This window comes from Lemur catta, chromosome 2 (assembly GCF_020740605.2).
Source record: "Lemur catta isolate mLemCat1 chromosome 2, mLemCat1.pri, whole genome shotgun sequence".
NCBI classification, from domain to species: domain Eukaryota; kingdom Metazoa; phylum Chordata; class Mammalia; order Primates; family Lemuridae; genus Lemur; species Lemur catta.
In genome coordinates, this window is record NC_059129.1 from 117816752 (window position 1) to 117839993 (window position 23242).

The 23242-nt window shown below is 37.2% G+C and overlaps 1 protein-coding gene across 1 annotated transcript in view; it reads left to right on the forward strand.

Annotated features, from left to right (window-relative positions):
• The window catches only part of LAMA2 (laminin subunit alpha 2), a 554924-nt gene extending 533727 nt beyond the window's left edge, over window positions 1-21197 (forward strand). Inside the window, exons 59-65 of the mRNA XM_045544336.1 lie at window positions 4743-4855; window positions 5175-5364; window positions 12743-12898; window positions 14329-14482; window positions 17144-17274; window positions 19240-19462; window positions 20826-21197. Of these exons, the coding sequence (XP_045400292.1) occupies window positions 4743-4855; window positions 5175-5364; window positions 12743-12898; window positions 14329-14482; window positions 17144-17274; window positions 19240-19462; window positions 20826-20983 (1125 nt within the window). The 3' untranslated portion in view covers window positions 20984-21197. The remainder of the gene's footprint in view (window positions 1-4742; window positions 4856-5174; window positions 5365-12742; window positions 12899-14328; window positions 14483-17143; window positions 17275-19239; window positions 19463-20825) is intronic.
• Window positions 21198-23242: the final 2045 nt, after the last annotated feature.

The window sequence follows — 23242 nt, forward strand, 5'->3', positions numbered from 1 at the left end:
CGTAATTTTTAATTCTCACCATTTTCTTTTTCTCAATCAGAATTTATATTTTTAAGAACCATTTAAGAACTAAGACTTAGGTTCTTAAGTTCAAGTTAATTCCTTTGGGGGGACTGCCTCTTTGTGAGCCCATGTTTGTTCTAGCACAGTTGACAGAAATGACCTCCTGGTCTCAGTGCCTTCTTTTTCTCCTTTCCACCCGTCACACCCAACCCTGCCAGCCACTGATGGCAGGAGGACAATACTCACTATACTGTAGAGCAATGTAGGAGTGTCTGGAGAAAGCCCTGCCCTGTGAAATGGATTATGTCAATCATACGATTAATTCATGTTAGAACATCATATTATAGATTAGACAGCATTTCATGCATATTATCTCATTTGATAATGTGGAAGCTTAGCTTCTCGTCCTGCTTCTGCCTTATTCTTTAGCCCATTTAGAACTGAAGAAAACATTTCTGCACATTACATTTTTGGATATTTCTCATGGAGGATGGCAGTGGGTGGGGAGAAGAGCCTGGACTTTGAGTATTACAGATATTTGTTGACATGTTGAAATGTAGCAAGTTCTCTACAAGTATGTACTCTGTTTATACCAAGTCTTTATAACAAGCAGGGCCTGTGTGGATTTGTATGCAATGAGCTGGCTGCTTTTTCTTTCTAAACTTAAATTTTATTGGAAAGTTGAACTGTAAACCTCAAAGTTTAAAATTTGAGAACTAAGAAGAGCAATACAAGAGGCCATGAAGAGTTCTAGTGCTGATAAGGGCTCTTTGGGAGTTGGGGGAAAGAAGTAGGCAGAGGAGGAAAGAATAGAGGGAAAGAAAGTGATTTCTCCAGCAGCTGTAACACTACAACTTTAAAAGCTAAGTACAGTCAAGGCCAAAGGATAAATTGATTGCATACTGATATCTATTTAAAGAGAAACCAAACATTTTCCACACTTCAAGAAATCTGTTTAGGAGTTAATGTGCCAATATTACTGTAAAATACCCTCTACCCACCAAAAGAACTCAACTGAACATAATTCAGTTTCTCAATAAACAGCTTGAGTAGGGATTCTATGTTTCAGAACATTAAAGTCAGTGCTGTAAAAAGTATCTTTTGCTTATTCATCCATAAAGAAGATTATCACAAATAAGCATCAGATGTGATTTTTTAGCCCATCTTTATTAGGGAAATTATTGACTCATGAAAGAAGAAAATTATGCAATTTTATGATGATTCATCGTTTGGTGCTTTTGAGAACAAAGATGCCATTTTTGATAAATTCAATTTAAATCTCTGCTCAGGACCTATCTAAATTCAGGGGATGCTTACCAACGAGTCATATGCTATCTTGAATCTAATAACTCATTTCCAAATGCCAGCCACCAACTGGCAGTTAGAAATGACCACTGCTTTATTCTGACCTGAAATTAAATGAGTGCTCTAATAAACAGATTCACTGTCACGTTAGACTCCCTGCCCAAGTCCTATCTGCCTACAACTTGTCACCTGCTAAGCAGAGACAAATAAAAACCAAGCACATTGTGTCCTTTCATACCACATTTTCCCCATATGTACTTATAGTACTTTAAAGAGTTTCCACAAGGTGGCAGAATTGTAACATGTGGAGATTGATGAGCGTCTACTGAGACCCTGATTTTTTTTAACTGTTGTTATAACACATTTCAGAGATCAGTGTTTCCAAAACAACACAGGTGAAGCATCGCGTCCGTCAGAGTGATGACTCCTTCAAGCTCATATTAGCTTAGAGGAGGGATATTCATCTTGCAATGACTATTCTTTAAAGATTCCTTAAAATTACCTCATTAGAAGATCTCTCCTCCTACCCCTTTTTCCTCAGCTTAGATCTCTATGGGAAGCAGGGTTGAAAATGTCCTTGCTGACAAGTTCATTTCGTTCCTGTGCAAAACACAGGGCACTTTCTGCTCCATCCTACATGTTCCCCTTTAAAATGCTAGAGGGAAAAAAGGTTGAGCAGCAGCATGAGCAGCTCCTCCCACCAGGGGACGTGAGGGCGGAGGATGAGAAGACGTGACCACAGCAGGCAAACCGAAGGACGCGCTGCCCTGCACCCGTCGTAACATCAGACCCGGCTTCAGTTCACCCAGGGGAGAGTGATGCACAGAAGGCATGATCCAGTCTGGTCTCCCTTTAACCAAGCAAGGGGAGAGATTTAGATTTGCACCAAAACGTTACCACATTAGTGGTCGGAGAATTTTCATCTCATTTAAAAGCTAAAGTACAACTATACAAAAACCCTCTTACACCAGCACTTCTCAGTCCTTTTCCAAAACTGCCAATTGTACAAAGGAAGGTGATCAAAGTTATATTAAAGCGATACCCGTAATATCCATCCTGTTGCAAATCGATGATAGTAAACATCATCTTGGATGTCCTCAAAGAAAAAATTTACCGTAATGGTTTTATACTTTAAGGTTACCTATTAGAGTGATCACTTGTTACCATTCTTTTTTATACCATTGGCCGATCTAAGAATAACGTTTTATTAACCACCGCTTCTGTCTGCTGCTTAAGATTTACTCATTGCCCAAGCGAAGCCGGATCCCCTCCAGGGGGCGCTCCGCCTCCTAAGTTTCAAGTGCGTGTGTCATGAAATGATTCTTAAAAGGACCTGGACAAAGTCGCTGTCCTTTTCTGGTCATAGTTTTTTCTAAAAAATGGCTTAAACAGTGCCTTTCCATCTAGAAAATCTTATAGAATATGACAAAGCACTGCTGCTCAGCTCAGAACCAGTTTTGGAAACACCTGTCCACTCTACCAGCAAGCAAAGTTATTATGGTGTTTGGTCTACCATGGGACAAAAGCTCGCCACAACATACAGCTGCTACCAATAAAATAATCTTTACAACTGCCACCTTGACAATTTTAAAAATTATATTAGAAAAGTTATTTTATATTAACAGCTATTTATAGTAACTGGACCAGTGACTGCAATAATAGCAATAATGTAGACATAACCTACTGGTGGTTTTCTTTTAGGCTACAAATTATTGTTTCCTAATTCTTCCGCAGTCATTGACCTTTTCAGTCCCTCAGTTTTCAGATTGAGGGTTTAAAGATGTTTTAGTGAAATTCTGCCCCCGATGGACTCACAGCAGATAGGATTCTCTTAGAAATTTCTGAGGAAGACTGCAGGTTATGTACGTTTGTTGAGATGGTCCTCCGTACAGGGAATGTCGTGAAAGGTTGATAAATGATCCCAATTCTATTAATAGCATTCATAATGGAGACATTAAGGCACCAAAGCCTCTCCATTTGGGCTCTTTTTGCAGGCAGGGTAACAAGAAAGGTGCCACACGTTGATTCCAAAAGAGGCCATTCAGCTGTGCAAATGAATAGCATTTTCCTGTCCTACCCACTGGGTTTTTGCATGGCTGTGTGAATTGCAGCCACAGTCTGCTCTTTCTAACTGACCATCTCCTGGGAAGCAAGATGGGAAATACTTCCATGAAGACCAATTTTATAGCATTTCAAAACACTTTAAGCCTTTTACCTGCTGTGGCAGAGTGCTCCGTTTGACTGAGATCAAGAAAAAAGAGAACAAGGCTTTCCCTCATCAAGTCAAAATTTCCTCTGTGCTGATGAGTCATCTCTGAGTACACTCTTTGGGAAGAACACTCTGCATCAAAAGCCTGCCTTAGGCTACTCCAGAACCTCTGCTGACTCAGCGCTCAGTGGGGCAGTGGCCCAGCCAGAGCTATTAAGTGCAGATCTTAAAAACAGATAGTGAGAGAGAATGTCCAAGTTATTTATTTTCTCATGCACTGTGTGTTCTAAAAGACTTCCTAAGCAGCCTGTACATCGAGCTATCTTGTATGAATAAAAATAGAGAACAGGGAAAGGAACTGTGGCCTTGGTAATTTAAGGAGCCTTGATTATTTATCGAGCTATGCGTTAGAGTAGTCAAATATGATCCACTTAGCCAGGACTGGCTGTATTATTTGCAAGGCTTAGTGCAAACTGAAAATTCAGGGTCCTTGTTCAAAAATTATTAAGAATTTCAAGATGGTGACAGCTGAGCATTAAACCTTGTTGGCTGCGCAGCTGTGCACCTAGCTCTCCCCTCTTAAGCACCCTAGGAAGCTGATCTTTGAACAGTGGCAGTTGAAATGGTGTACAGTGGGTTACATTTTTAAAATGTTCTGGGTTGCCTAGCAACTGGATGAGGGCCTGAATGGGCTGACTTGCAGGTTTAGATACACCATCTTGAAAGTCTAAATTCATGGAAACCTTCTAGTGGGCCGATAATTTTCAAGGAAAAGTAATATAGTGGGAGATGGAAATGGGGAGGGCAAGAAGAAACACATTTTCTACTCTTATAACCTGGGTGGCTAGCTTGTCATTTTCCCTGCTCAATCTTCTAAGAATAAAAACTCTTCATAAGTGAAGTAAAAGTGAAAAGGAAATTCCAGCTTTCTCAGAAATATAAACAACATTTTTTCTTAGATGATAATAAAAATGTTAATCAATATTTTTGATCACATTCATTTAGCAATCGAAGGCTATGATATAAGAAAACTGATTCACATTCACTGATCACTTAATAAGTACCTACTATGTTGTAGATTACAGAGATGAATAAGAGACAGTTTTTATTTTTAAGTAATTTAAGATTATATGAGGACATTAAGCTAACATATAAGAAAACAGTTAGACGGCATTTCCTTTTTAAAGAACTAATCTCCTCTCTTTCTCTTTTTGGTATTTTGCAGGGTCCTTGTGCTGTAGAATCAGAACCAGAGCTTTTGATGGGGAGCAAACAGTTTGGGCTTTCGAAAAACAGTCACATTGCAATTGCATTTGATGACACCAAAGTTAAAAACCGGTATGTATTATTCTGAGATATTAGCAAAGAGCTGATAAATGAAGAACTGAGTATTCTCACTTAATCAAGTTTAATCAACTATATTTATTAATTAATGAGGTTTTTTTTTTTAATTCACTGAGTACAATAGAGAATAGAATTCTATTTTTCTTAGTCTGAGGAGCCCAGTTTAGGAAATCAGTAGCCTTGGAAAGTCCTTGTCTCTGAGAAGGTTTTACTTTTCTGTGTGAAAATACACCTATGATCTGACACCAGACTCTATTTTAGCATAAGTATGTTTTTATTTTTCTGTTTTACTTTGCATGCTTTTGTTTCACAGTCTGACGATTGAGTTGGAAGTGCGAACCGAAGCTGAATCAGGCTTGGTTTTTTACATGGCTCGGATCAATCATGCTGATTTTGCTACAGTTCAGCTGAGAAATGGATTTCCCTACTTCAGTTATGACTTGGGGAGTGGGAACACCAGCACCATGATCCCCACCAAAATCAATGATGGCCAGTGGCACAAGGTAATAGTCCCCCAGCCGTTGGCAGGATGCTAAGAGCGGGTTCCTGCATGGTGGCCATTCAGCATTCCCCTGGTGCCAGTACTATTTTGCCAGTGCGGACACTGACTCTGGTGTGACTGAATGTGGCAGAGGTTGAGAATAAAGCAAGTACCACAACAGTATGCAACTGCCACAACTTTGGAAAATGTGCTCAGACCTTAGTACCTTTATCTTTGACCACTTATATGCTTCATCACTGTACTACAAGGCTCCATCATTGTTACAGGGCTGTGGTTCTCAAACATCCATCTACAAACTAAGGCCAGGTAGTTGAAGGCATTTCCACTGTTCTAAATGAGAAACACGGGACAACAGAATATGTTAATCAAATCATAAAGCCCTATGTATTCAATTTAAGGGAATAATATTTACTCTGAGATTATATTGTCCTACTTTTAAGGTGCCAAAAAGGCCTCTCTTTTATGAAATAATATTTGTCCAAAGTAAAAGTGGGCAGTACTAAAATGAGTCCTAAGACTTATCTATCTCCCAATCTCAACACACACTAGTCTGTGAAAACCAGGAGTCTGGGAATGTCTGCTATAATGTGCTTAAAGGGCTCTAAGGTATCATTTCCACTGACAGTCATTTGGAACAACTTTTAAAATGTTGGCCTTACACCGAGAAACTGGTACTGTTATGGGCACAGAAGGCTCATTTGCCAGCCTACTGTCCTCTTTGGCATGACGGCAAGTAGATAATATACTGCCTGATTAAAACAAAAACTCAACATTTGTCTCTGCACCTGTGATGGCCTATTAAAGTAAAGCTTCCCTAGGTAGACCAATAAAATTTTTAATTTTCAGAGTAGGATATTGTTGGATGTTAGTTTTGATATATTAACATACTTTGATTTGTCATATCATATAGAAAGCCAAAGAACCTTAAAAAAAATACAGACTCAAAGTCAACCAATTTGTTATCTAGAATCTTCATATTTAGGTTAAGTATAGAATGTCCAATTTCCTTAAGTACTAAGTTTGAGAGTTGATATCTCTGACATTTCACCTTGACACTTCTTGTTTTATTTTTATTGCAAAGGTATATCCTTAGTCTTGCAAAAGCACATTTTGGCTTGTGAGTATCTCTCAAAAAATTTTTAGAGCAATTTTTGTGAAACCATAGATAAGTCAAAAATCCATTTTATTTTCGAATATGAGTTTGTTGTGGAACCAATGCAGTGCAGACAGCTTGAAATATCAACGAAGTGTTTGGGAAGGATGTGGCTAATGAATGCACAGTACGATGATGGTTTGAGAAGTTCCATTCTTGTGATTTCAATCTTGAAAATGAGTCATGTGGGTGATCTGAGACCAAGGTGGATAATGATGAGCTGAAAGCTTTAGTGGAAGAGAATCCATCTCAACCTATGTGTGAATTAGCAGCAGGGTTTGATGTTACTATTCCAACAATATTGAACATTTGGAAACAAATGGGCAAGGTAAAGAAGCTGGATAGATGGGTAACACGTGAATTAAATGAGCGTCAGCAGAGAAATCGTCTCACAGCTTGCCTTTTTTTGCTGTCACAACATAAAGGCAAAACATTTCTGCACCATATTGTTATGTGTGATGAAAAATGAATTCTTTCTGACAATCGCAAGCATTCACCACAATGGTTGGATAAAGATGAAGTGCCAAAGCACAGTCCAAAACCAAATATCCATCAAAGAAAGCTAATGGTGTCTGTTCGGTGGTCCAGTGCTGGCATTAGCCACTACAGCTTCATGAAACCTGGTCAATAGATTACAGAGGATGCCTGCTGCAAACAATTGGATGAAATGATGAGGATGCTTGGGATTAAGCAGCTGAGATTGGTAAAGAGAGACAGGCCAATTCTCTTGCAAGAGAATGTCGCAAAAAACAAGGCTGCTCATACTACAGAAGCTGGACATGGAAATTCTCTATCATCCACCATATTCACCAGAACTTGCACCAACTGACTACCACTTCTTCCAGGCTTTGGACCACTTCTTGCAAGGAAAAGTATTCAGTTCTCAACAAGCTGTGGAAAACGCCTTTCGTGATTTCATCGCCACTCACTTTCCAGGCTTCTTCGCTGCTGGCATACACAAGATGGCAAAACTGTGTTGATAGTTTAGGTGTATACTTTGATTAATTGTACTGCCTCTTGTTTGAGATGTAACAACTACACTTTTGCTTCGAAAATGGACATTTCATATTTAATGACCTAAATGTTTACCAATATTTATGTACTAATATTTACTTGTGAGCTTATGACTACCAAATACTGATCCTAATGAAGGATAAAGGAGCCCTCATTAAGGTTTCTTTCTCATCTCTGGCTAGTAGAATAATAAATAGGACACATGAGAAAAAGACATAATTTTGGGCCACAGTGAGGCTGGGATTGAGAAAGGAGCTTAAATACTGTAATGAACCAAATTAAGGACAGATTTTATTTTTGAAGGTTTTTAAAAATTACTTCCCCAACCAGGATAGGTAAGTGTAAAGCGAGGTGTTAAATTACTCTAATCCTGATCCAGACTCATTTTTAAACCATCATTGTACTCAGCATTTCTTAAGCTTACATGCTCCTTTTCCTAAATTCAGACTCAAGGTTTTTATGTTCAAGCCAGTCTTCACACCCCTTATTTCATTCTGTCTCAGAAGATAATTCACTCCACTGCCATAATTTCAGCATCAGTCAGGTTTTCATCTTCCTCCCTGACTTTGTACTGGTCAGCTGCTGCAGAAACAGCATTCAGCCAGGATATGCTGCTCTTCCTTTAATTCTGCATGAGGGCCTGTTAGGCAGAGGGACATAACATATCTGAAATTGTGTTGAGAGCCCAGGCTTTGCTCAATCTAAATAATGTACTTTTAAAACTGGACATGTACACTCTGGTTTCTCTTCAGATCATATAAATCTTTTGCCTGTGAAACTGGACGTGAATTTTGCAGCCCAGTTAATTCATGACAGAATTATCAGCATGCAATTTCCTTATGACACACCTACCTCTTGATACATAGAACCTATGGAAGAGACTTCAACCTAAAACTTACCCAGGAAAATTTTGCATTCTTTTGGCAATGGTAGTCATGGAAAAGATGGAGTTTAAGCTATTTTGTAAAATAGGTTTACTTTCATTTCTATTATGGGTTTAACTAGGCACTCTGTAAGTCATTTCACTTTTTCATGGAAATATCCTAAAAGTTCTTATATCTTATACTCAGCATATTTGGAATTTGTTCAATATTGGCATTAATGCCAGCCTAGAATCTTGCACCCTGCAAAACTGAGCTTCTTATAAAAGGAGAAATAAAGACTTTCTCAGACAAGCAGACTGAGGAAATTCATCAAGACAAGACCTGCCCTCCAGGAAGTACTCAGAACAGTATTACACATGGATCAGCATGATAAACATCCACCTGTGTAAAATCATCCAAAAGTTAAAGGTCAAAGGTCAGATACCACAATGGCTCAAGAGAGAAAACAAAGCAACAAAGTTTAACTTAACAGGATGAACAGAAATCTGCCCCACTTATCAATTCTTTCAATAAATGTGAATAGCTTGAACTGCCCACTAAAGAGACACAGCCTGGCCAAATGGATAAATATACACAAGCCAAGTATCTTCTGTCTTCAGGAAACACATATAACCCACAAGGATGCATTCAGACTCAAGGTAAAAGGATGGAAAACAATATTTCATGCAAACAGAAGCCAAAAGAAAGCTGGCATAGCTGTTCTGATTTCAGATAACTTAGCCTTCAAATCAACAAAACTAATGAAAGACAAAGATGGTCACTACATAATGGGGAAGGGTACAATTTAACAAGAAGACATAACAATTCTAAATCTTTATGCATCTGACTCAGGTACACCCAGATTCATAAAGCAAATCCTACCTGATCTAAACAAAATGATAAACAACACTGTAATAGCCAGGGACTTCAACACCCCTCTGACAGAACAGGACAGATACTCTAAACAGAAAATAAACAAAGAAACAATGGACTTAAACAGAATTCTAGAACAAATGAGCCTGACTGACATTTACAGAACATTATACCCAAAAACCACTGAATATACGTTTTTCTCGTCATCTCATGGGACATTCTATAAAATTGACCATATCCTAGGCCACAAAGCATGTCTCAACAAATTTAAAAAATAGAAATTATACCATGCATCTTCTCAGACCGCAGTGGAATAACATTAGAAATCAACTCCAACAGAAACTCTCATCTCTACACAAAGTCATGGAAACTAAACAACCTTCTGCTGAACAATTATTCCATTAGGAGGAAATTAAGATGGAAATCAAAGGATTCTTTGAAGTAAATGATAAAGGGGACACAAGTTAACAAAATCTGTGGGACACAGCTAAAGCAGTCCTGAGAGGAAAATTTATATACATAAATGCCTACATCCAAAAGACAGAAAGATCACAAATCAAAAATCTAATGAATCATCTCAAAGAACTGGAAAAGGATGCACAAACCAAACCCAAACTCAGCAGAAGAAAAGAAATAACAAAGATCAGAGTAGAACTAAATGAAATTGATAATAAAAAAATCTATAGAGAAGATTAATAAAACAAAAAGTTGGTTCTTTGAAAAAATAAACAAAATTGACAGGCCTCTTGCTACATTATCGAGAAGCAGGAAAGAAAGGACTCTAATAAGCTCCATCAGTAATGAAAAAGGAGAAATTACAACTGATACCACTGAAATACAAAATATCATCTATGAATACTATAAAAACCTCTATACACATAAACTTGAAAACGTGGAGGAAATGGACAAATTCTTAGAAACACACAGCCTCCCTAGGCTCAATCAAGACGAAATAGAATTCCTGAACAGACAAATATCAAGTACAAAATTGAAGTAGCAATAAGACACCTTCCTAATAAAAAAAGTCCCAGACCAGATGGTTTCATATCCAAATTTTACCAGACCTAAAAGGAGAACTGGTGCCTATCCTGCAAAAATCATTCCATAACATCAAGAAGGAAGGAATTCTCCCCCAACACAGTTTATGAAACCAACATCAACCTGATACAAAAACCAGGAAAGGATGCAACAAAAAAAAGAAAACTACAGACCAATATCCCTTATGAATATAGATGCAAAAATTCTCAACAAAATCCTAGCAAACCAAATTCAGGTGCTTATAAAAAAAATAATCCATCTCAATCAAATGGGCTTCATCCCAGAGATGCAGGGATGGTTCAACATACACAAATCTATAAATGTAATTCAGCACATACTTAGAAGCAAAAACAAAGACCATATGATCCTTTCCATACATGCAGAAAAAGCATTCGACAAAATTCAGCACGCTTTTATGATAAGAATGCTTAACAAAATAGGCATAGATGGGACTTACCTAAAAATGATGCAAGCCATTTATGACAAACCCACAGCCAACATCATACTGAATGGGGAAAAATTGAAAGCATTCCCCCTTAGAACTGGAACCAGACAAAGCTGCCCTCTATCACCACTTCTATTCAACATAGTGTTGGAAGTCCTAGGCAGAGCAATCAGACAAGAGGAGGAAATCAAGGGCATCCAAATGGGGGCAGAAGAGATCAAGCTATCACTCTTTGCTGACAATATGATCTTATATCTAGAAAACCCCAAAGATTCTATTATGAGACTACTGGAATTAATAAACAAATTCAGCAAAGTCTCAGGTTACAAAATCAATGTATAGAAATCAGTAGCATTCCTATATACCAACAACAGTCAAACTGAGAACCAAATCAAAAACTCAATACCCTTCACAACAGCAACAAAGAAAATAAAATACCTAGGAATATGTTTAATTAATGAGGTAAAAGACCTCTACAGGGTGAACTACAAAACACTGAGGAAGGAAATGGCAGAGGACGTAAACAGGTGGAAAACCATACCATGCTCATGGGTTGACAGAATAAACATTGTTAAAATGTTTATACTACCCAAAGTGATCTACAGATTCAGTGCAATCCCTGTTAAAATCCCAACATCATTTTTCACAGATCTAGAAAAAAAATAATTCTATGCTTCCTATGGAAAACCAGAGAAGATCCCGTATAGGAAAAGCAATCTTAAGCAAAAAGAACAAACCGGTAGGCATCAATTTACCAGACTTCAAGCTATACTACAAGGCTATAGTAAGTAAAACAGCATGGTACTGGCACAAGAACAGAGACATAGACCAATAGAACAGAGCTGAGAACCCAGATATAAAACCATCCTCATATAGTCATCTGATCTTTGACAAAGCAGACAAAAACATACACTGGGGAAAAGAATCCTTATTCAATACATAGTGCAGGGAAAATTGGATAGCCACATGTAGAAGACTGAAACAGGATCCTCACCTTTCACCTCTCACAAAAATGAACTCACAGTGGATAACAAACTGAAACGTAAGGTGTAAAACTATAAGAATTCTAGAAGAAAATGTTGGAAAAACTCTTATAGACATTGGCCTAGGCAAAGAATTTATGAAGCAGACCCCAAAGACAATCACAGCAGCAACAAAAATAAATAAATAGGACCTGGTCAAATTAAAAAGCTTCTGCACAGCCAAGGAAACTATCACGGGAACAAACAGACAGCCTTCAGAATGGGAGAAAATATTTACATGCTACACATCCCATAAAGGGCTGATAACCGCAAAACAATAAATGTTGGCATGGACACGGAGAGATAGGAACGTTCATACGCTGCTGGTGGGACTGCAAACTAGTACAACCTCTGTGGAAAGTAATATGGATATACCTCAAAGAGCTACAAGTAGAACTACCATTTGATCCAGCAATCCCATTACTGGGCATCTACCCAAAGGAACAAAAGACATTCTATAAAAAAGACATCTGCACAAGAATGTTTTAAAACAGCACAATTCACAATTGCAAAGATGTGGAAACAAACCAAGTGTCCATCAACATGAGTGGATTAATAAGATGTGGTATATGTATGCAATGGAGTTATACTTAGCCACAAAATCAACGGTGATCTAGCACCTCTTATATTACCCTGGATAGAGCTGGAGCCCATTCTACTAAGTGAAGTATCACAAGAATGGAAAAACAAGCACTACATGTACTCACCATCTAATTGGTATTAACTGATCAGCACTATGTGCACATATAGTGGTAACATTCATCAGGTGTCAGACAGATGGTGGGGGGAGAAAGGGATGGGTATATTCACACCTAATGAGTGTGGTGCATCCTGGGGGATGGACACCCTTGAAGCTCTGACTCAGGTGGGGCAAAGGCAATATATGTAACCTAAACATTTGTACCCCCATAATATGCCAAAATAAAAAATAAAAAAAGATTGGCATTAATGACCCCTCCTCTTTTTTGTAGATTAAGATAATGCGAATTAAACAAGAAGGAATTCTTTATGTAGATGATGCCTCCAACAGAACCATCAGTCCCAAGAAAGCTGATATCCTGGATGTTGTGGGAATGCTGTATGTAGGTGGGTTACCCATCAACTACACTACCCGAAGAATTGGTCCAGTAAGTGTCTGGTTCCTTCTTTGTTGTCTAAATATCTGGCTGAGTCATTTATTTATGTATTTTGAATTATTAGGCCACATAGGCCCATGATTACTTGTATGTGAAAACGAAATCATCTTTTTCTAAGAAGTGACGAAAGGTTTTCCAGACAGATCTGACTCTGAGAACAATATCACAGAATGCTGAGTGTGGACCCTGGAGCCATAATCCTTCAGTTTGATGTGGCCTTGAGCAAATTAATCTTTCTTTGGCAAAGTTCTCTCTTTTGCAAAACAGGGTAATGATAATACCAAACAAAGTTGCTGCAAAGATCAGTTGAGGTTATATATTTAAAGCATTTCAAAGAGTACCAGGCATATAGAAAACACTAGACAACAAGGAAGATAAAAATGATGGTATTAATAGTGTTGTTTTAGGACTACAGATTTATCGAATATTGAGAGATAGTATTTAGAGCACAGTTATCCAATTTTGGATTCAGAATTTAAAGTCCTCACAATGTTCTGAATCAATATTCACAAAATAATTCTTTGTCAGACCATGTGTCCTAGTTTGCTTTAGAAAGTATTATTCTGAGAAGCACAGGGAATTAATGTTTTTAGAGAACACTCTAGATACAAATGTGATACATTTCTATACTCAAATTAGGACATATGATAACGTAGATTTGTTCATTCATCAAAGAAAATTGCCAATTATAGTTGTAATTCTCAGCATTTGGCTTCTCTTGTAGATGATTAGTATTACTCTCCTTTCATAGCTATTGGATATGCTTCCTAGGTCAATCAAAAACAAGAGTCTCTGAAGTGACAGTGGCAAAAGCGATTAAGTTAATTTCCTAAAACCATATAAAATATAATGGAGCAGTATATGACTGAGTTATTTCTGAATTCCTTGAACCCCAAATATTTCATGCCAACTTTCATGGTTTATGTGTATGTGCATTTTCTTAGGGGAGGATCCACTGCTTTCATTAGATTTTCAAAAGGAAAAAGCACTAAACCAAACCTAATTACCTTTTCAAATAGAAATTGAACATAGATTATGACAAAATGTATATATAGTAAGGTTAATAAACTATTAATAGAAATGTGGAATCCGGGACATAAGAGAGCAATTAAAACTTACAATACCCATAGAGGGCCCATAGCTCTGTCAAACCAGTGGAGACATAACGTGAAGTAATTAGGATATTGGAATAATCATATTCTATGCTAGATACATCCTAGTTGAGAGGCACAACACAGGATTTGCTGCACCCGTGCTGGGAAGTCTGGTGACAGTACAGAACCCAAGCAGCTTTGGGGGATTCCCTAAGACAACCAGCTGATGATTACATGCATAGAGTACCCCCCAAGTGATTATATTCTGCATAAAGAGCAAAGTTCTGCTAAAATTTGGCATCTGTTTTTTCTGACCTGAATATTTAGGTGACCTACAGCATTGATGGCTGCATCAGGAATCTTCACGTGGCAGAGGTCCCTGCTGATCTTGAACAGCCAACCTCCATCTTCCATGTTGGGACATGTTTTGCAAATGCTCAGAGGGGAACATATTTTGATGGAACAGGTTTTGCCAAAGCAGGTAAGGCTCTTCCATTTCTTTCCTGTTGAATATTAACCAGGGTTCACTTCTTGCTTGTACCAAAAAAGAAAAAGTCCCCAGCATCCTAAGCTAGCATCGTTTATTTAAACCAGAAATGAACTTATAGAAGTAATTTAAAAATGCCTTTTAAAAATTCATGTATCTGATTGTGATGAGAACTAATAGAAGAAATAAAGTAAAAGCCTATTTGGAGAGTTTATTCCATATCCTTCACTGGAGATCAGTAACAGCAAAATAAATGTCATTCTGCAAGAAGGCACTTAGGTTTACACTACATAATTTTTCTACCTTCCAGTTTTCTCTTACTACCTTTCTAGAAGTGATATACCATTTTCCTTTATTCATCGTCAATTCCTTGCACACCTCCATTTCTTGGTCTCCTCCCCCTCAACACACACACACACACACACACACACACACACACATATACACACCATGCACACACAATGGTGACCATTTCTTGTTGGTAGTAATGGTGAATGACACCATTCCTGGCTTTCTTTAAGTATTCCCCTCACCCTCTTCCAAATAAACATTTCCAGTATGGGTCTGGATCACTGATCATGAATGTAGAGTTTGGAAAGTAAAATTAGAAATAACCTCTGCATAATAATTTTTAAAATCTGACAATATACTTGAAGATAGAACCAATCCTATGGTTATTATAAACATGTGTTTGTTCATTAGAAAGAAATTAATGAGCATATAATATGTGAAGATAATTATGGGAAAAAGAAAAGTAAACAAAATATGTTTTTTTCTTCAAGAACGTATGATCAATAGTTAAGATTCTGTTTGCTCAGAAATCACAAGAAGGCAAGTAAAAATGGTTACACTCTGGAAAAGACATATAAGCAAAGTTCTGTAGATATTTAAAAGAAAGATTAATTTTGGTTGGGGAAATCAGGAAAGGTTTTGTGGAGGAATTGACATTTGAGCTAAAATTTAGAAGATGATTTGAATGCTCCCATGTAAATGTTGTAGGAGGTGAAAGAGTAGGACCCTTCAACAAAGTATAGGCAGGAAACTTCAGCTATGTAGAAGCAGAAAACTTAAAAACACAGGATATGTTAAATATTGAAACATTTGGGTTATGTTGAACCTCAGATTCCATGTGCTGTGAAAGTCCAAAGGCTTCCCCAAGATTTCTGCAAATTCACAGATGGCTAGCATTCTCTTAGTCATATCTGACAGCAAGCTTCAGCTTCAGACCCTGCAGTTAATGGATTGACTGCCATCTGCCTGGGCTCTTTTGGTTCTGGATCAAACTGGACCAGAAAATTAACCACTTCCCCCATTTCCAACAACTCCTGCCACAGTGCACTACAACACACAGTGCAATACAATTTACATGAGATGTAGATGGTCAGAGAAGATTGCTTCACTGGAAAACACAACTTCTATTTAATCTTTGACATCTTTGTTCATAAAAGCTTTCTGGCCCCGATCACTGGCATTTTTATTGGCCTTTTCATTCCCTCTGTCCTCAGCTGAACTTACGCATGTCAGTCTTCCCTTCTCCTTACTTCTCCCTTTCTGTTTTATTTTTCAGAACAACTTAGCTTCTTCTACTCTTTATTTTCTGTCTTTTGTTAATGTTTTTTGTTGTTGTTGTTTTTTGGAGTCAAGGTCTCACTATGTTGCCAAGGCTGGTCTCGAATTCCTGGGCTCAAATGATCTTCTTGCCTCAGCCTCCCAAGTAACTGGGACTATAGATGCTCACCACCACTGCTGGCTACCCTTTACTCTGAAAGTCTGCTAAAGCCACCTTTGTCCATGCAAACCCATCAAGATTCTCAGTAGAACAAAAAGTCTTTCACATAACAAATACCATCCTTCATTGGAGAGCTGTAGTTACACGTAGTATTTATTTCTTACCTACTAAATAGAAGACATAGGAAAATTCCCATGAGCATTTCCCTAATACTCCATGCAGCTGATGTGGTCTAGACTGATGTTAACAAATCACCTTGTTCCTAAGAGGTATATTTGAAATACTTGCTCAAAGATTAAGTTAATCAGTGAGCCAAATATGGAAAATTATAGAGAAAAGAATTGGATGAACTAAGAAGTCTATTTTTGTCCCAGAATTTTCCCATCAAAACTGAACTTGCAATTCCTCTATTTATTAATAAAATATTTAGCAACTTTTGAACCCTTTCAGATGATTGTATTATTTAGAGTGTCCCAACAAAATCTTGCTGAATAATCACTGAAATGCTTTCCTTAACCCAAAAGAGAGACTTCTAACATAATTATACCTGGCTGGGAGATTCTTTGAGTCAATCTCAGTGTGTATTCATTTATTTAACAAATATATATTAAACTTGCATGATATGTCAGATACTTTGGTAGGCACAGGGATAAAGTAATGAGCAATATAGACAAAGTCCCTGCCCTTACAGAACTTACATTCTAGGAGGGAAGATAGCCAAGAAAATAAGCAATAATTATAGAGTGTGTTACATGACACAGTGGTGGAAATGTAGGCCATATGGGAGTCTGGAACTTACAGCCCTCATCAATGATTATAAGTGGCTAGCATCTGAATTAAAATCTAGTAAAACCATTGCATTGTAGAAATCTGAATTAACAATCCCCATATTCTAATCTGCAATTTTAAAAATCTTCATTTTACAGTTGGTGGATTCAAAGTGGGATTGGACCTTCTTGTAGAATTTGAGTTCCGCACAACTCGAACCACTGGAGTTCTTCTGGGAATCAGCAGTCAAAAAATGGATGGACTGGGTATTGAAATGATTGATGAAAAAGTGAGTGTCCATAGTCCCAACATTTCTGATTTCTTCCTGACACTGTTGATGTGTAGAGAACTCTATTTTGAAACCTGGCTATATTCTTAGTTGGGAGAAAGGCCAGTTGTATCTTTTCCTCCTTCTGGATTATCTCAATTTGTGTGTGTTTTCAGCATAACTATTCTGTGGACCAGTATCAGCTTTAACTATGTTAATTCTACAGCAAGCCAATGTGTTAACTAATAAGGGACCAAATCATTTGAGATCTCAAGCGCTTACTGTGTTACTATAAGTACACTGTTATTCTCCTCTGTAAGAACACACAGACTCTGAAAGTAGTGATTCCAGTGGTAGAAAAAGGAGGAGGCTGGGATCATCTGACATCAATCAGCCTCTTATAATAGGGTAGGCATCTCTCAGAAGTCAGGGTAGCCAGCTGACCTATATCAGCTTCTCAATTTTTATTTAAAAGCATCCAGATACCATTTCAAAAAAGAGCAAATGTATAAGAATATTGCATCATTTTGCTTATAATTGTTAGTCTAATTCTGAACACCTATTTGTACTCTAGCCCAAGCAGCAGAGTGAGACTCTGTCTCAAAAGTAAACGAACACCTTTTTGGTCCCTGCAGTGAGACGACTTGTTTAAATGTACTTTGTACTACAGGGAGCAGGTAAAATGAGAAGACAAAGCAGGAAATTTCACAACTTTCCTCCTTGGCTGTTAAGTGGGAATCATACTTCAACTCTGTTCATATTTCCACCCTTAGTGTGCTATTGCCTCCCAAGAAGAAAAATCACTTAGTGACCCAAAATGCCCTTTACTTGCCTCTTTCCTCCTTCCCCTCAGTCTTCAAACCATTCTCAAAGGCAATGTTGAGGGAAAAAAAAAAAAAAAAAGATCCAGGAGCTTAGTGGCACAAAAGGATGAACAAATAACCAGCACTTAATAGTCTTGGCAAATTTTTAAAACATACTTTTACTATGCCTTGTTGAAGTAAGCTTCGTTTTATCACCTGCTTATAACCACAGTTACTATCAACATCTCAGTGCATTTCTCACCAAGCTCCTCATACATGCAAAATCCTGTTACGATAAATGCCACCCAGTATAGTAAAGTCTCCACAAACATTTACATCACTGTAGAGTTTACAACCTTTTCACCTATTTACTTGCACTTTTAATTTTCTTTTTAAAAACCCCATTTCTATTTTTTTACCTTGTCAAGTGTGTTGCCAAATTGACTAATGGTTTTAATGTTTCAATATGTTTCTTTTCTTCATCAGCTTCAAAAGAATTCGGTCATCTCAAATTTCAGGGGCCTTTCCACATTAGTAAAAAACAGACTTTTCTCATTTAGACAAGAACTTCTACTCTAAGTTCTTGATTGTTAGGAATTTAACTGGCCTTCTGGTTCAGGTCTTTGGCACCTGCGACACGAAATGGGCCCCAAAAAGTAATTTATGTAACTCTCAATTTTGAAGTCCATGAAGTAAAAAAAAAAGTACAATTAAAACATCAAAAGTTTAAATTAAAAAAAAATTACTTAAAGTAAATTTGTAAACCAAATTAATGAGTCACTTTAAACAACATCTTTTAAGAAAATTTTATAAGGTTCACTAAGAACTCTCACACTCTAAAAAGAGCTGTGGTAGAATTTTTCCCTGTGTACAAAGAGGTTCTTTTCTTGTCACCTGGCCTCAAATTTTCCTGAAAGTAGAATTATTACTAGCTTCACACAGTTTGCCTATTATTCCCAACAATGCCCAAAAGCAAAGAACATAATTTGTGACTTCTGGTGATTAGATTTGTATTTTAATTTATGTCAAGTTTTTAAAATTTTTTCAATATGCCCCTGTGATGTTCACTTCTAATAATTCTAGTCGATGCCTTTCCTAGAGACCTAGTAATTTTTCCTATGTGAACCATTATGATACCCCAGTAATGAAACCATCTGTGACCATTCACTTTCCTACTTTCTAGCTTATGTTTCATGTGGACAATGGCGCCGGCCGATTCACTGCTGTCTATGATGCTGGGATCCCAGGGTATTTGTGTGATGGACAATGGCATACAGTCATTGCCAACAAGATCAAACATCGTGTTGAGCTCACAGTAGATGGGAACCAGGTGGAAGCCCAAAGCCCAAACCCAGCATCATCCTCAGCTGACACCAATGACCCTGTGTTTGTTGGAGGCTTCCCAGGTCAGTATTGGCTACCCCAGCATAAATATCTTTGCTCCATTATGTTAGTGGTTTTGAAAATGTTTCTGTTTATATAAGTATGTCCAAGAATGTATGCTTAAGTGTACTTGCTTCCTAGCTTTAGCATCTGCTCCCATAAATAACACCTTACCTAAAATTTCCAGTGTGTAAAATGAGCATATTACTTATATAAACCACATGGGACTGAACTTTTCATGATAGCCCCTAAAGTTTCATTCATGGAGAGATTGAGCCTAGAGGAAATGAATTTGGCTTATAAAAGATATGAGGCATTTAACAGCAATTCGAGCCAAAGTTGGTGTTCTTTTTGATTTTTTAAAAAATTAATATACCAGAGGAATCATAAAATGTTATGAAACTTATTTCCCCGAGTTCTGGAAATCATTGGGTTAAACATAGCTAATTTCCCCCTTAGGTTATTACAGAGTTTATATTTATATTACAAAGAAACCCAAGCAATAAATCTACATTCAAAATCCTTCTCCAGTGCATTAAATATAGCATGTGAACCACAGAGAGTTACCTAAAGTGCCCATAAACAAGAGTGGCCAACTTGATGAGAAGTAAGCCAAGTGCCTCTTAATAATACTATAATAACACAGACTCCCGGAATGATCTTTCATCATTTTGTCAAGAGAAATTTTGGCCCGATTTATATAAAGCTCCTCTGCTTAACAAAACAAACAAAATGTATATTCAGCAGTGGGTGACAGAGCAAAAGATAGAGAAGTAATGGGGGCCAATTGAGAGCTCCTCTTTCCAAGGTTTCTTCTGGGTTTTAAAAAGATCTTTTACTACAATCAGGATAAACCCCAATATATTAGGAAGGAGATAATGTACTTCTCCATTCAGTTTATGAAATGGGAGCCCAGTTAGCACCTAGTAGGTCTGCGGAAAGAAGGGCCTCCTTAATAAAAGGAAGATTTTATGTAAGTTTCCAAACAGCTTCATCTTTGGGGATTTATTTTTACAATGTAAGGAAGTGATAAAGTCACCTTTAAAAATCCATGTTCTAACTCAGTAAAGTATTTGATCAATTGTTTTGTTTCATGAAATAAAATTGTATAGTTTTAAGTCCCAGCTCTAAATTTGTTCTTTCCAAACCAAATGGTTTGATGTCTTAAAAGGTATCATTCTAGATGTTTTCATATTTCATAATACAGATTTAAAAAGTTGATTATTTCCCTACAATTCTTTTAGTAAAGCTGAAAACAAAATCACTAACTTTACATTAAGACAGCATTCCAGTGTAATCTCAAACTAACAGTTGACTTTGAAACATGCTCTTAACATTCAGTGCAGCAGCATTTCAAAACTGAGCCCTCTTGCGTTGTTTTCTCAGATGGCCTCAACCAGTTTGGCCTGACCACCAACATTCGGTTCCGAGGTTGTATCCGATCCCTGAGACTCACCAAAGGTGCAGGCAAGCCGCTGGAGGTTAATTTTGCCAAAGCCCTGGAACTGAGGGGCGTTCAACCTGTATCATGCCCAGCCAACTAATAAAAGTAAATGTAACCCAAGAAGGGTCCATCAAAACAAGTATATCCAGAAAAAAAAAAAACATATTTTACCTATGTATGATAATAAAACTAATTTGTGCACATATATAGAATCCTTTCTGTATTCAGTTAGTGCTAATTCAGACCCCAGACTGGATTTTAATTCAAGGTCTTTCTCAAGTCCATAAATATTAAACCAGTTATTTTATTCTAAATAATTGCTTGTTTTGTGTGATTTTTAAGGATAAAAGGCAACTGACCATAAATTGTTGAATTTCCACATGCCCTGCAAGGCGTCTCAAGGAAAAGAGCTCAAATGTAATTTACAAAGGCAACTTTTTTTTTTAAACTTATTCCTATTAATATTTTTAACATCCTTTTCCATGTATGTTGGCTTTGGCTTTCTGTCTAAGCCACTGAAAGCAAGTAGATTTGGCATGTGTGATTGGGAGGAAATCAGTTTCCTTACTCACTCTGTTTGTGAAAGCATTAGCAAATCATTTCCCTGATCCAAGTTCATTATTAGAAAGTTTAACTAGCCATATGAGTGAATACCTTTTTATGCTGAAGGTAGAAAGTATAGATCAGATTCAGGCCAGAGAGCTTAATTACTTGATTTTCTTGTTTGATAATGATTTATAGGCTTTGGGGAGATCCAAGAACCAAGCTTCTGAATGACAATTAAGCACACATTTGATACTACAGTACTGAGGTTTTGGGCTCTTTAAGTTTACAGTGACTATCATAATCTACAGCTAGGTGGAGAGGAATAATGCTGAAATGTATTTTTACTTTCCAGGAAACAATAAGCCAGAAACTTAACATATTGACTGCCACAGGAGAAAAAAAAATTTTTTCCTTGGGGCCACAATGTTTTATTACAAAAATAGAATAAAAACTTTAAAAACAAATGATCCTTTTCAATTTAATGAAAAACTTAATGAAAAATCAAAATTTATTGACTTCTATCCATTTAATTCACGTTTTTAGAATTAATTTGTCAATATTAATTGTAACAGTAAGAACATCAGCAACTAATATTTTCAAGAACCAGCTGCAGGGTTTTGCTCAAGTTTTGCTTCACAAGGCCCTGGGCTTAAAACTAGCATGAGTTAAATATAACTCACATGGCAGGTAATGTGTTAAAAGGCATACTTCATTGAGTCTTTTTGAGTTGTAATTTGACCTAACAAATTCATTTTCTAAAAAATTCCCATGTTTTATTCTCTTTGTACCCATGATTTCAATCGTCTTCAAAGGGGTCTGTGAGAAGACTAGCCTAGATTTTATTCGTCAACTTAAGAAGGAAACATTTAATTTGCCATCTTTAGTAGAAATGGTTGCAGTCTAATAATTCAGAACACTTAAAACAACAGGAGACTTCCTTCAGTATGGAAATTTTAGCCAAAGAAGAATCCTCTCTGACAATGTTATCCACTAGGGTAAGGAAGGTGCTGTTTCTAATCACGGTGATGGCTAACGCACTCAGCATTTCACTGTTCACCAGTTGCTTAATACAATTTGTCCACACAACTTCATCCTAGAGAAGCAATTCTCAACCTTGATGCAGTTTTTTTTTTTAGAAAATTGCCTGAGAAGTTTTTTAGAAAACTGATGCCTGATCTAGCAATTCTGATTTGGTCTAGGGTATAGCCTGGGCATAAAAATTTTAAAAACCCTTCCAGATAATTCTAATGTGATGCCAAGGATGAAAATCACTATTCTAAAGAGAAAAGTTATCTACCACGCCAACAAAGAGTTTTATACTCATTTGACAATCCTACTGTTAGCTTTGTCTTAGCCATTTCCACACATATTAAGAAAATAATATATTGAATCTAGTGAATGTCTTTTAACAGAACTTTATGGGATAAAATTATTTGAAAACCAATGTGTTTTGATAGTGAAAACATTACTTCTGCACAGAACACTGACCTGACTTTTTGGGCTTATTCAGAACACCAAAAAAGCTAATGCCTTTCTTTCTTGAGTCCTGTGTAGAAAGAAAGATACACAACAAATCTGAAAGCAGAAGTACTTATTGGCACTCCTGTCAGTGTCAAGTCCTGCCCACCTTGATTTGTAGGTAGGTGCCTTAGAATGGTAGAGTTGGAAGCAGGCTTTGAGATCAGTGAATACAGTGATTCTCAACTTCAGCGAGACATTAAAAGTGCCTTGAGTGCCTAAAAAAGAAATCTACATCTGGGTATCTCCCCAGTCCAATCACACTCTAATCTCTGGGTAGGGCCCTGGCATTGGC